This window comes from Limulus polyphemus, unplaced genomic scaffold (genome assembly GCF_000517525.1).
Source record: "Limulus polyphemus unplaced genomic scaffold, Limulus_polyphemus-2.1.2 Scaffold365, whole genome shotgun sequence".
NCBI lineage: Eukaryota > Metazoa > Arthropoda > Merostomata > Xiphosura > Limulidae > Limulus > Limulus polyphemus.
In genome coordinates, this window is record NW_013665975.1 from 75,993 (window position 1) to 91,844 (window position 15,852).

The 15,852-nt window shown below is 32.9% G+C and overlaps 1 protein-coding gene across 2 annotated transcripts in view; it reads right to left on the reverse strand.

The window, feature by feature from the left end:
* Nucleotides 1-9,911: 9,911 nt before the first annotated feature.
* LOC106457722 (serine/threonine-protein kinase 40-like) overlaps nt 9,912-15,852 on the reverse strand; it is a 27,448-nt gene continuing 21,507 nt past the window's right edge. For both annotated transcript variants that reach the window (XM_022383725.1, XM_013917167.2), the window contains exon 10: nt 9,912-11,746. In XM_022383725.1, coding sequence (XP_022239433.1) covers nt 11,413-11,746 — 334 coding nt within the window. In that variant the 3' untranslated portion in view covers nt 9,912-11,412. The remainder of the gene's footprint in view (nt 11,747-15,852) is intronic.

Genomic DNA, 15,852 nt, shown 5'->3' on the forward strand with positions numbered 1-15,852 from the left:
ACATTATAATGCCCCCACGGCTGAAAGGGCGAGCATGTTTGGTGGGACGGAGATTCGAACCCGCGACCCTCAGATTGCGAGTCGAGTGCCTTATCCACCTGGCCATGCCGGGCCATATAATCAGCTTTACGGTTATACACAGAATTTATTTGAAACTGTTGTTTTTTTAAATGGTGTTCAAGACAAACTTATTATATAACTTTGGAAAAAAATTGTTCATGATAATGCTATACACTTCGAAAAGTATATCATTTAGTACCTCATTTAAAATGAGATTTTACATAATTAAAAAAACAGAATCATTAAGAATAGAATGTGAATTAACTTCTAAGAAGATCCTAGGGTAAACGTTATCATGCAGCACGGAATTCTCGTACGCTGAGATTGATTATTGAAGTCCTCTTCCTTCTTTCTTTTTCGTTTTTAATTTACTGCCTGTAAGTTCGACTTCAATTCGTCACTGGCATATTGCCAGGTGTTGCATTGTCACGTGACCATGTTCCTCTCGTTCACGCTTCATTTCTTATGGAAAATCTCGAGCCTAAGATGTACGTTTAAAAGCTCTATCCACTAAATCGTTCTTTGAAACACGGAATCTTTGTACTTGTCTATAACCCTCATAACATTACTTTTTTTCAAAAAAATCACATCTGTACCTATTTTGAAGGAATCCGAGATGCTAGATGACACAAACGGCCAAAGAACTTCTTTTGGCGAAGAAAAAGTCGTGGAGAAACTAAATGTGTGGAGCGGTGTTATACAACTTAACGAATCGCTTAATGTCTAGTTGTCAGCGCAGAAGAACACAAAAACATTTTCCAACTAAGTTTGTGCTTCGAAACGTGTAGCCATGTTGTTTCTTTTTTTCTTTTTTAGTTAGTTAAGATTGTGCAGAGTTGATTATTACTTTTTTTCTTTACTATTTGCATTATTTCTAATTACGGACTTCTGTAAGGCTCTTAAAAGTATATCTACATCTTAAAATATTGAACACTAGCTGGAGTACCCGTCCCCTGGACGAAGGTTATATATATATTCATAATTAATGGAAGGTTATCTTAGGACATGAAAAGTTGCTTCCCTTATATGTAATTGTAAAAAAAACATAAAAACGCCTAAAAATACTGCAAAACACAAAATGTGAAACCGCAAGTTCGTATGTATCTCCGCATGGATCCAACAAACCTTCATGCCAAATTTGGTGAAGATCCATCAACAGGGGGCGAAGTAGTGGTAAGAAACGCAAAAACGCCCATAAAACCTCAAAATACAAAATTGAATCTTTTCATAAAGTTATATAATTTCCATCCATGGGACGGGTACTCCAGCTAGTTTTCAATAAAATAAAATGTAATTAAACTGCTTTTAAAACAAACCAAAACTAATTACTTATGTTTCTTATAAGAGAAAATTATTAGCTTTATTGTACTTATAAACACTAAGTTTGATTTGGCAATAAACTGAGCGAATCACAATCGAATTGGCATCAATGTTTTTCTTCATATATCAAAGTTTCTAATTAATTTTTCATTACGTAACTTAAATGGAAATACTGACGTACTGAGTGATATAAAAAAGAATCAGTGCTGTAAGCTAAAATGTTCCACCTTATCGAGGTGATGCGTTACGATTTCTTTTGTTTAATATACTACAACGTGCATTTCGTTATTAACACACACGACTTTTTATTAATTTTTGGCAACAGTAGTGATGAACACCAACTCACAAACCCTAGATCTTCATGTATAATTAAACAACAACTAGGCTCACAAACCCTAGATCTTCATGTATAATTAAACAACAACTAGGCTCACAAACCCTAGATCTTCATGTATAATTAAGCAACAACTAGGCTCACAAAACCTAGATCTTCATCTATAATTAAACAACAACTAGGCTCACAAACCCTAGATCTTCATGTATAATTAAACAACAACTAGGCTCACAAACCCTAGATCTTCATGTATAATTAAACAACTAGGTCTGAAGAATAATAGATTAGGAAGCATGCCAGAGCGTGAAAGTGGTACATCGCACCTTCTCTGTTCCTTACGCCCCGCCTCCACTCCAGTGGCACAGCGGTATGTCTACGGACTTACAACACTAGAAACCGAATTTCGATACCCGTAATGGGCAGAGCACAGATAGCCCATTGTGTAGCTTAGTGCTTAATTACAAACAATCAATTAATCTGTTTTACCTTTGCAACCTAATAATATAAATAGCTTTTCAACCGCTACTGCATCTGTCGTATCCTGATGAGCCTTGTTATTGACCAAAAGGCCTCGTCGACATTGGATATAGCAGATATAGTGTGTTTGATATATAGTTATACATTTTTTTTTACTTTCACTCATGAGTTCATAGAATTGCTAAGATACACACCAAATTATGTACAAAGTATTTACGAAATATATTTATATACATTAGAAACATAACTTTAAAAATATATAAAATAATGCTGGTTCGAGTAATTAAGGTTTCTGTGTTACACGATACTTTATCATAATGTTTCTGTAAACCCAAAATTTTTTGAATGGTTTACCTGTTCACATTATTTGAAGTCGAATGTTTTGATTGGTGGGTCACCTCATGCAACTTGTTGTGAAAGCTTGTGACTGGTGAGTTATTTCGTATTACAGTGAGAAGCTGTTCGGAAACTATTTTAATGACATCCACTCCTTTCTTGAAGAATATCTATTAATATGATATAGATAGATGCATCGTATTTGTAGCAAAGCTGGGTTAAGCTTAATATACATAATTAGTTATATTTACTTATATAGTAAAAAAATCTTTTTGCAGTTCACAGATTGACCCTGGCCTCAGGTGGAAAACGGGAAGAATCCATATCAAACATTTCTATTATCAAAATGTTTACCATTTTGGTCATAGAAAGGGATTCAACTGTATAATCACGGAAAGCTAAAATCCTCTACGGGAAGTTTCTTTAGACTGTCGTTAAACACCAGAAAAGTATTTTTCCTTGTCTGCCTACTCTTGGCATCCTTCTAGTAAATATGCCTGGTCTTGTTTCTGGTTTTATAAACTCCCAAATCTTCTAGGCGATTTTCTTAGAAGCTGTAAAGCTCAGAGATCTTGGAAAAATACCTTCTGCTCTCCAAACGGCATTCAATGTAAGATACCCTGGCTATCATCATTGGTGTCTGAGGTACATTGACTACTCCTCTGTAAAGAGCTGTGACTATTTCTATAGGCATTCATGAATTCTGTAGCATTTGGGTTCACTTGCCACCAAATCTCTTCCTGAGGTTATCGCGGCCATTCTCCGGAAATCCTAGTCAAGCTACATGGTGGTACAGAGGTGTGGTTTTTCCAGACGGGTTCATGCAAAACACGCAAACATCAAAACTGAAAGAGGGTATAACATCTTGCCGTTTGGATTGCTCTCCATCATTTTTCCCACTTGATACAGTGTTGTCATGTTTACCTTTTTTTTTTTCTTTTAAACCATTCTTAGTTTGGAAGGAGTTAATTTCTAGTGATAAGATATATGCCACTTAACACGATTTTCGAAAAAATACCTCAGCTGTGTCGTCTCCTTGAACGTCCTCTTTCGTGAGCAAGACCTCGAGTTTTCGAAATTCCAAAACATTCTGAAGAAAACCGTGTAGTCTGTTTCTCTGTGGGCTTTCAGCCGTGAGGGCGTTATAATGTGACGGTCAATCCCACTATTCGTTGGTAAGAGAGTAGCCCAAGAGTTGGCGGTGGGTGGTGATGACTAGTTGCCTTCCCTCTAGTCTTACACTGCTAAATTAGGGACGGCTAGCGCAGATAGCCCACGTGTAGCTTTGCGCGAAATTCAAAAACAGACAAACAAACAAACAATGACGTCATATACTCTATTCTTAGGGTTGATTGAGACAGATGAACATTTTATGTTGCGTCAGCTACTATGAAAGTGAATTTCAATAATAATGGAATCCAAGTATGTACATAATGATAAAGCCGCCAACTGTATAAAACGCTTTGTGTTTAAAGTTACGAAAAGTAATAATAAACTATACCCCAAAAATTCAAACGACAGATATGGTGGGAAAGGACTTGACCTTCCTAGATTCCAGAAAAGTGATGCTTGTACACTATTCGTCCAAATAAACTATACCCCAAAAATTCAAACGACAGATATGGTGGGAAAGGACTTGACCTTCCTAGATTCCAGAAAAGTGATGCTTGTACACTATTCGTCCAAATAAACTATACCCCAAAAATTCAAACGACAGATATGGTGGGAAAGGACTTGACCTTCCTAGATTCCAGAAAAGCGAAGCTTGTACACTATTCGTCCAAATAAAGCTTTTCTGGAATCTAGGAAGGTCAAGTCCTTTCCCACCATATCTGTTGTTTGAATTTTTGGGGTATACTTTATTTGGACGAATAGTGTACAAGCTTCGCTTTTCTGGAATCTAGGAAGGTCAAGTCCTTTCCCACCATATCTGACGAATAGTGTACAAGCATCGCTTTTCTGGAATCTAGGAAGGTCAAGTCCTTTCCCACCATATCTGTCGTTTGAATTTTTGGGGTATAGGATGCTTGTACACTATTCGTCCAAATAAACTATACCCCAAAAATTCAAACGACAGATATGGTGGGAAAGGACTTGACCTTCCTAGATTCCAGAAAAGCGATGCTTGTACACTATTCGTCCAAATAAACTATAAAGCGGAGGCAGACTCGGCAGATGCAAGGAACAAAAACCCATGGATCATGTCATCGACCACAAGAAGGACAGGTCATCGAAAATTATAAAATATATATACTGTTAAGTTGTATATGAAGAAATAGCTTTTTATTAAACGGTTTGTAGATCTTATCAAATTAGCTAATTAAATAAATAACATGCGATTTCACTGCGCAGCTTTATATGTGCGAGACTGGTGAACTACAAAGTTAGCCTAAAAGCATTCCACTAAAACTAATTAAAAGAAATACGATCCAACTTAACATCTGGGGAACAGATCTGGGTTTATGTACAAATTACTCGTTTTGAAATTCGTCATATTGGCAACGTCAAATATCCCACGGATAAAAGAAACTTATTGTTTTCAAAACATTTGAAATATTTAAACATTGAATTTATAATGACACTGTTTAACACGAATTATACCCTGGAAGCAATTACTACTCGGCTCAGTGGTCAAATAAAATGTACGTAGTTCTGTTACTGCAAATTACTACTCGGCTCTGTGGTCAAATAAAATGTACGTAGTTCTTTTACTGCATTACAGTGAGACAAACAATAAACCAAAGAGACAATACCATCAAGAAGGATTTTGTTTGTTTATTGTTAAACAAGAGGTTAAACAATGGGCTATCTGTGCTGTGCCCACCGAGAGTATCGAAACCTAATTTTTAGCGTTATAAACCCTCAGAGTTACCGTTGAACCACCGGGAGGGAGGCACCGAGAAAGAAACCCATTAAATATGTCATAAAAATTGGACAACTTCTGTGCGTTTGTTATAGTGTAACGAGTGGTGTGGTTGAGATAAAGATGGTCATTGTATAGAAGCTGTACATTTTTATGACCCGAAGGAACTATCCAAAAATTCAACATAAAACAAAATACAGTAGCTCTAACTACATTATTTAAGTTTAGAAGGGTATGTTTTTTTCATTGTGGTGATTTCATTAGAATGTAGTGGCCTTTCCTAACGTCATTCTTGAAAAACAGCAAACCAAACACAGTATCACCGAAACAAAATAAAATTGGCCGCCAGATGGCACTGTCATTTAAACGCTCCAAGCGTTAACACTGATAAGCTTATATTGATTTTTTTTTATTATGATGATGATATATACTACATATATAGCTATTTAGATTGAGAATAAATTTTGAGAATTTTTAAATCTTGCCCTTGTATAATGTGGTGTAGTCTCTTAAGAATTACGAATTAATAAAAATAAACTGTAAGTAATTCAAACCAAGTTTATACGACGCTAGAGTTCAATACTTAATCTATTATTCTATATGTTATTTGCAAATACAAAAACAATTCCCACCATGCTCTGAATCTGACAGAGAAACTTAGATCGTGCGTCGCAAAACAACGGCTTCAATAAATTATTCATTAGAGAAAACTCTCATAACGTCGCACTGAATACATCTTAAAGCATTTGAGTAATAAAATATGTATCATAGATAAATAACAACAGTATATATTTCACTGAAAGGAGTCCATGATTTAAAAAACAATGCCTATGTTTCAAGCAGTCGATGTCATTGTCAAATATTGAACAACTGTGTCTTGTGAGTTTGTATTACGAACTGTAGATGAGCAAAGGAAACATAATAAAAACATACCGATACTGAGAAAAAAACACTTTCATACACCATATATTTGAATGTATTAGGTTATCCTTTCTGCCGCTAGGGCTATTTTCTTCCTTTTCGAGATTTTTTTTTTTTTTTTTTTTTTTTTGTTGTTGTTAATTTTTAACGTTTACATCTCTTCCCAAAATACGAAGATCTAAGTTTTATTTGTATGTTAAATTCAATACAGCTGTATAAAGAAATGTTACAAAAGGTAAGATCCTAATAATTGAACGTGTTGTTTGCTATCATTTAACATTGGGCTGACTAGTAAAATATTCCCTAACAAGCCTAGCCCCATTTTTACTTGCTGTTTTTTAACTACCTAAATTTAGGATTAGATTTGTTAAAAACTTTGATTTCACATAAGTTATTATTCCGACGTTGTTGTCCCGATGTTGTTGTCGTTTCGTGAATATTTATATTAAAATGCATTTCACGCAAGTTGTAAACCTGAAGCACACACTGATGAGCGACATGGTATCACGTGAAAAAAAAAAACGGCATTTTGTTTATGAGAGTTGTTGTTGTTTTTGTTATTAAGCATAAAGCTACACAAAGGGCTATCTGTACTTTGCCCACCACGAGTATCGAAACCCGGTTTCCAGCAGAATAAGTCCGCAGACATACCGCTACCACTGGGAGGCATTTTATGGGAGTAAGCACAAATTCACGAAAAAATATCGTATCGGAAACGTTTCGCGGTGGCAAACTTTTACAACTGAAACATTTCTCGCTGTGACAACTCTACTTCTAACCAATCGGGTGAGTGGATCTGCTCAATGACCAGTTACTTGAATAATCGAAAATACCTTTTTAAACTCATCATGGTCACTTGTTAAATTGGGATTTTGAAAAAAGTGGAATTCCCTTTTATAACCCACTTTAACATTCCAATCAAAAGTCCTGGAACGCTAATAACTTGCACCTGCAAGAGGCGGAACTCCGTTCCGGACAGTTCTGCCCCTGTTCATGGTCAAATTTACATTATTGCATCAAGCTCCTTCCTTTTTGTCCAGTTATTCTGGACTTACAATCTACTCTTTTTTTTCTGTCTCAAAACCAGCACCAGGAGGAAATTCTTCTCTTCAACTTCTTCCCGCTCATCGTCATATTATCTGTAATTTTTAACATTCACTATAATTATGACTGTTACATAGCTTTGCTCTTCACTACGACATTGACCTTAAAGTAAGCTTTAATTTTTACAGTGATTTGACTGTATCATATGTTTTAATCTTTGATATGGTATTAACTGTAAGGTAACCTTTAACCCTAATCTCTGACACTAACTGTAAAATAATCTGATCATGACTGCAACGTAAGCTTTACTCTTCACTATGGTTTATAGTAAAGTAAGTTTAACCTTCACTGTGACCTTGACTTTAATGTCAGTTTTAAACGTCACTGTAACATTGACCGTAATGTAATCTATTGAACTATATATTTACCTTAATGTGTAAAATCTTTCAGGCCAAACGTAAGTCACTCTCCAACCCCCTTACATTTTTGTAACATTGACCGTAATGTAATCTATTGAACTATATATTTACCTTCATGTGTAAAATCTTTCAGGCCAAACTTAAGTCACTCTCCAACCCCCTTACATTTTTTTCCCGATAAACTGATTTATCTCATGATTCAATTGCGATTATCGGTCATGATTGAATCGTTGTTATGTACGATGGATGTTATAGAAATTAAACTATCGCTGTCCAGAAGATTTGCCCCCTCCCTCCAGTGGTTCAGCGGCAAGTCTGCGAGCTTACGACACTAACAAAATCAGGTTTCAACACCCCTGGTTGGCAGAGCACGGATAGCTCATTGTGTGGATTTTCCTTAACAACAACCAAAACCAAACAAAAGCTTAACTTTGTAAATTGGAATGTTAAAAAAAAACATTGTAATATGTATTTACAATAAGGAAAGGTGTTAGTTTGTAGACAAACTACTTATATGTTTGTTATTAAGCAAAAAGTTACACAATAGACTGTCTGTGCTCTGCCCTACATGGCTGTGTTGTAAGCCTGCAGACTTACCGCTGAGCACTGGGGGGTGGGGGGTGGAGCATAGTTAAGCCGTGATTACAATGTGTTCAAAATAATAAAAGTAGATACTCTATATTTCCATTCCATGCCTATTCAGAGGTTGAGTATGTTATAACAATTTTAGAGGCATACCACGTCCTTACAGTCCATGTCACCACGTCCAGTCATGCTCTATTTGACGACATTACATCTTGACAATATCCTTATAGCGAAGTGTCCATCGCAAAAAGCTCCATCATAAAGCATTCATGTCCAAAACAATTCCTTCCTCCTTGCTAGATTTCCATAAATCCACCTAGTATACGAGAACGACGATTTCCTAGTGCCAATTTCAACTGTTCACTCGCTCAAAAATCCATAGGTACAGTGTCCGACGTCATGACTTATACGTCTTCATATGAATAGCATGAATACCCATTTCATTCTCCAGCTGCTTGAGTACGCACGAGTTGCGTCACTTTTCCAGACCGAAATTATTCTTCATTATGTAATATGGTGTCTCCAGAGGCACGTAGGCAGCTTTTGCCACTGACCTACGTGTTCATTGATTCTCACCTGTAACAAGAGTTGCATTTTCCTTATCACATCTGAGGTATGACTTGTTGCAGGTCTCTTTCCAGATTGTTCTGGTGCTCCAAGTTGATCCATATTATTTTGTTTTCCCAAGCAACTAAATATAAGGAATTTCTCAGTTTGGAAATTCTAAGTTCCAATCTAACATCTTTAATATTGAAAGTCATGTAGGAATGATTTATGTATAACTGTATCATCCTATATTATTGCTTATATTATTTTTGGCACTGCCATCCCTACATCACCTTACATTTACAAAATGTTTTTTATTACAGATTCTCTATTAAATCTATACCTTTCGCCATTTGGCCTAATCTATTTACAATCCATTTTCATTTAGTAGTTTTATTGATGAGTTTGCAGGAAGTGATTGCATGTGTCCTGGTTGTACAGTTTCAAATTCTGTGGTGGCCACAAGTATATTAAAAATGCTATAATGGATCTCTGGACACCTTGCGAAAGAAGACATCTTTCTGTTAGCCAACTTTTAAATAGTTTCCCTCTGTAAACTAAATATATCTAGAAAACTAAAACCATTTAAAGCAACTTAACTTCAGTTACTGTAAAGAGTAACTCTCATCAGAATCGCCTATTAAGATAAAAAAAAATTAAAATTAACCACAAGTTAAAAACAATCCAATAAACATGAATGTAGATATATGGAAAAGAAAGACGAAACAACTCACTATTGTTTCTCAACTTTAAGAGGAATCTGTTTTTCATTTCATGTATATGAACCAATATGTAAATATGTAATATTACTATATAAATATTACTTCGTATTACAATATAAAATAATTTTACATTTTTGTAAGATCTGGATAAGTATAATTCAGCACAAAGTATAAAAAACTATAAATGTTTTGATATTAATTTTTTTAAATTTAAGCACCTTTCTGTATATATTATATCAAAAATATGTGACATGGATCTAAACAAACGTTCTGAAATTCAAAAACACAATTTCTATGTCTTTATTAGCGAAAAATTACAGCCAACAAAAAACTGAAGTCACTACTGTCAAAAAATAAATATTTTACCAAACAACTATTTTATAACAACGACACATAAGCTGTTTAAATAAAACGATTAAAGAATACTTGCACAGAAATTACATGAAACTACGTAAAAAGTATTTTTTGTCAATGAAACTTAATAACAAATATCAAAGACAGAATAAAGATCACCCAAGTTTCAAAGTTTTCCCTCCAAAAACGTTTTTTTTTAATGGAATATTTATAATGGAACTACCTATAATTGTCGTTTCCAATATTAAAAAAAATTATTACTAGCAACCAAAAATTTACATCATCACATTTAAATTTAAAGAAACAACACAAATTACACTTCACATATTAGTCCTGATGTCACTTTTTTAAAAACTAAGATTATATGATGACTTTAAAACCATGTTTAAACATTCTAATATGTTTAGCAGGGGGAGTTACTTGAAAAACAAGCTACTGGTTTAAAAAATAATAATAATAATCCAATCAAAACATGTAACAATGTATAGTAACATTCCAATGTAGTTCTTATATATTGATTATACTTTTTCTAAATGAAGAGAATAATGAATTTTTTAACCAAGTTTTGTTACAGCATAGCAAATAAAACTCATGCACATTGAAACTTATTATATGGCTCATATTTTTATGTTACAAATCTTTTCAAAGAGAACTTTTAAAAGTTAATGCTTCCTTATTTAAAGCTGACTGGTAAAAATCAAGTCAACCAGAAGACTGGGAACTTAATAAACGTTAAACTAGAATAATGGTACGTGTCCCAACTTACCCTTAAACAGGGAATGCCTACTTTCTGAAAGCTATCAGGTTATTGGGTTTCTTGTTTTATAGTTTAGCACTAGATGCACGTAAATGATCCGACAACTATTAAGCACTGGAAAAAAGCCTTAAACAATAACTACGCACACAAATATCTCATAGCTATCAAAACAATATTTTACATAATTCACAATGTAAAATAAAACATTGATTTTCTTTTACATGGTAAAAACGTATAAAGGAATCATTCCAAATACCACAGCTCAAAATCCTGTACACTAATCACTTTGATTCTCGGCTATTTCGTTGAAAACTCAAAACCATTTTCAACTAACATTTTTTTTTTTACTCAAATACCTTTTAATTTCAAAAATCTGCAGCTGCATGTAACAAAAAGTTTCAAATCAGTTTTAAATTTTATATGATTTAATTTGACATCACCATTTTTTCTCACCAGCTGCATCAAATTTTGTTTCTATAATAATGAACATGATTAACATATAAAGACAATTACTTTAGATATGAACCATTTCTTCCTTCCCTTAGAAACACCACTGCAGATTTCATTCCCTCCACATTAATGCTGTATGCAGTTCTGAATAGATTCATTGTATCTAACTGACAGTCACAATTACTAGTTAATCATACAATCCATTTTCACAAGACCAAAAGATTTCAAGAACTTCCTGGGAGAAGATGTCTAAAGTTCATTATTTCTGATGGTGTAAGAGGACGAGCATCTTGGTTAACGCGCATCACTGGTATGTTGCCAGGCAACCGTCTCCTTGGAGCTATTACAGCACGCTCTTTACCTGTCATTCCTTCTGGAGCAGGACAGCTATTATTCAGAGGCAAGTCACCATGATGAGCAAGATTTGGTGTTAGCTTTTGGTTGGTGCTTGAAACCCAACCTACAGAACTTTCATCTTTTTCTACGCCCTTCTTTTCTTCTTCATCAGGAACTACCTGGTAATCATTTTCATGATTGGCCACACTAATTTTTGCCCACCTGCAGAAGATAGGTAATAAATTTGTACAATATTCAACTACTTAATGGTGTACTTTGACATATAAAATATGATATGCTTCATTAAAATAGATTTAGTACAAATTTTTTTATCATTATCTTGTTTATCACAATCATATCATCCATGCTAAAAAACCTATTTATTAAATGTAAAATACTATAATTGGAGACCCTTTTGTGTTTTTAAAATAGCTAAAGAAACTATTTTCTTCCCTCAAAACAACATGTTATGAAGTAAACAAACACTATATGTAAAACACATTGCTAATTCAACTTTAGAACAAAAACCAAGCTATTGCTTTAGTATAAGTTCTAATTTATCGCTAACATACTTCTTTCATTTATCTATTTTATATTAAAGAACCACTTAACGATCTCTTCTAAATAACCAATCAGAATTGGTTTTAACAATAAATGAAAACAAATAAAATACTTTCTGATACCACTGCAATATAATGTTCCCTTCTTTCCTATTGAAAAACAAAAGTAGTCTAGCTGGTAATTAGCTCTAAATAACTACTCCAATACAAATGTATAGAATTCATTCTATACATATAAATATTTTAAAAACAAGATCATCAGAGTCAAACTAAAGATAAAGGAAAACACCACAAATCATCTATTTTCTAAGCCCCATATTTTCAAAACTGTGAACTGCATTCATACTAATAAGTTTTAATTATCCTTTTTTGACACTAGAGGGTGGAACTAACTAAACATCTGAAAGTAAAGGATCTATTTGTCTCTGGTTAACTTACAACTCAGAAATGTTGCTCATAGTATATCACCATCATAATATGTTACTAGTTATCCCTGGAAACTTTTAGATTTAACATAAAAAAATTACATCTCTATTAATCTGTATTTAACACCTAGAGGCCAGACATCATATACAATTTATAACAAAAAATATTTAAAGATTTTCGCACGGTTGCACTAGCTGTTGGAAAGATTACTTTTATATTGAAATTCCTTAACTTAAGAAAACAATTTTTTACATATATGATTAGTGGTTGAATGAAAATGTTCTTTAAAATATAAGCAACTACAATTAATTTTTTTGTAAATGTAACCATGTTTTTGTATATCACTTTGTTTACAGTTTATATCATGAATTATGATATCTACTGGTGTTTCATTCTTACAGTATCATTCATCAAGATTTATTAACAGAGAACAATAACATATAATTATGTTTTTCTTAAAGAAAATGTTATGACATGTAATTATTTATGGAATGGTCTAGTTTTTAATATCACTTCTATTGAGAAGATTCTGATATTTCAAGATAAGCTGAATAACTATTTTGATAACTTATTGAAATATGAGTACTTTAAATGTCAACTGAACAGTTTTTCTGCCTTTTAACCCTCTGTATACAGGCTTGGTCATTTTGACTAACCTGGCAACTACCAGTAACCATGAAACTATAACTTTTAACGTAGTAAGTGTATCTTCATGAAATCTGGCAAGCTTTTAGTAAATATTATGTCTTTTGTATACAAAAATCAGAATTTTTAATAAAGTATTTGTACTAAAGATAAGTTCGTGAATTAATGTAACTCAAAATCTGACTAATCTGAGTGCAAGGTGATTTTCTCACACTTCTTTTCATTTTGCAGTTTTCAACTTTATTTGCATAACCCCTAGAGCCTCCTACATGGATATCAAGTTGTTATTCACTAAAATGTTACATTTCATCTGTTATCTTCTCTTATAGACTTAAGTCTATTTGACCGACCTTGTAACCACCACAAAAAATATGAAATAAATCTAAAATACCCTTTTTAATTTGTATAATGACTGCAGATAGTAACAGAAAATTACAATTATTTATCATGAATAGCCTTAGACTCATAACAGTTTACACTTATTTTTATTTAATGTTATTGTTTTATTGCTCTTTGAGCCATGTATAGCTACTGAACCAGTGTAACAAGACGTAAATTACCCGGCAAATAAACAGCCCAAGTTAGTTATGGTATTGACTTACATAATATAGAAGCTTTTCACAAGCATGTATCACTGAGAAATTTCTATCTTTTAGTCACTTCAATAATAATAAATAAAAACTATAAATGAAAAACAAGAAATTCAATACTTACACCTGGCCTCTTATTTGTTTCCTCTTGGCCCAATGAAACTTAATTTATTGTAACAATGGCAGTAGTAAATGAAAAAATTGTTATTTATTTATTTCAAATATGCATTCAAGAACACAAAATAACAACCTGCACAAAGCTTTCAATATCCTATAACTATTATAGTTTAATTGGCTTTGTAACTAAGCTACACGTGCCTTAAAATATTTCCTTTAGCTGGTTGAGCTGAACTTGGCAATAGCAACTTCGAACCCGTGTACCAAATAATTCAAAAGTTGTTGTGAGAATGAGCTAACATTAATACTGTAACAATTTCTATTGGTTATAAATAATGTAATAGTAAATGTGAGAGAGAATTAACCAAATTGTTTTGAAAGACATGATAGGAAGGCATGCCATACGGGTTAGATTTTCTGGTTTATATCAATGTAAAACAAGATGATTGGAGGCTATACTATAAATCTGTAATTTTCATGAAAACTTACAAGTTCCAGTAGAGGTGAAAAGAGAAACTAAACTGAGTAATTCAGAGTGAAGAACTGTCACATTATGCAGAAAGGTGAAGATCGACAACATATTTTCTATTGAAAATTAAGAAATTAAAACTTACATAATGTTAAAATTTGAATTATGAGCTAATGTAGTTTCATGCCTACGGTACTGTTCATCAAGATTTTTAAAAAGAGAACAATAAAATTAGCTAAGAATATAATTATGTACTAATTTACTGAAGAGTCAAGCCTTCAATATCAATTCTGTTGAGGACCTTCAGGTACTTTTAGAGAAGATGCGTGGCTATTTTGATAACTTACTGAAACAAAAGTGCTTTAAATTTACCTTTGTGGAGTCTTTCTACCTTTTAATCCAACATGTTCGATTTTGGTCAAAGTCTATTGGACTCGCATAGGCTACAACAATCCAAAGTTTAGCTTGGTGCCCTAAATCCCTTACTCAATTTCTTAATTTAAAAGTAAATATTAAAAAAACAGTTAAACATCGATTTTTGTGTGTTACTTGGTATGTTTAATGCAGCACTGGTTCAAATGAGATGTTTGTGATATCAAAATACTAAGTCTATAGTTTCATATGAATTAGGAACTCAAATTACTCATATTAGCAGGCTAGAATATAAAATAAGAGCCTCTTATCTTTTCAATTTGCTAACATATTGCTCATATAATAAATCAAACACAATGGCATCCCACCCACCTCTTTCAATTTTTGGAAATGCTCCATTATATACACTTAATTCTATATATGACATAAATAACCAATCGAAAGCTCAAAATGTCCCCCTAGTGGCTTTCTCAGCCATTTTAACATGTTTTGTCACCACTTCTTTCTTTCAAACCAAGATTTTAAAGAGGTTGGTTGTGTCTTTAGTCTGCTCAAAATTTACTTTTTAGAGTAAAATACATCTTATTTACTAAGCTTGATATATTATAGTTAAATTCTATGATACTGATGTAGTAATTTATGATTTTTTTAGCTATTCAAATGTATATATAAAACCTAAAAACAATATTTGTTTCATATCCTCCATGTGCAAAATTTTAAAAGGCTTAGCAACCTACGTCAAGCAGCGACAGAATACAAAGGTCCTAACTGGAAGATATAATTGTTTACTTTACTTCTTTATTTACTGTTCTACGTTTTAAGAAAAATATGTTTAAGAACTTATTTTTAAATAGCAATAATCTATATACATATACAATGTATAATAATTGAAATGTGACTGTATTTTACAAAATACTAGTCTATTAAAACACAATCAAGACACGTCACTTTGTAAAGACTAAAAGTCAGTTTTATATTATTAAAGATGCACCGTGTCACTGTAACTTCTGTATTGTTAGCCAGACATGGCTGAAAGGTCAATATAATAAAAATAATAAATATATATAAATGTATAATGTTACGAGATTTAAGCTATTAAGACTACACACTTATGTTTTCGTGTTATAATCTGTAGTCATTCTAGAATGA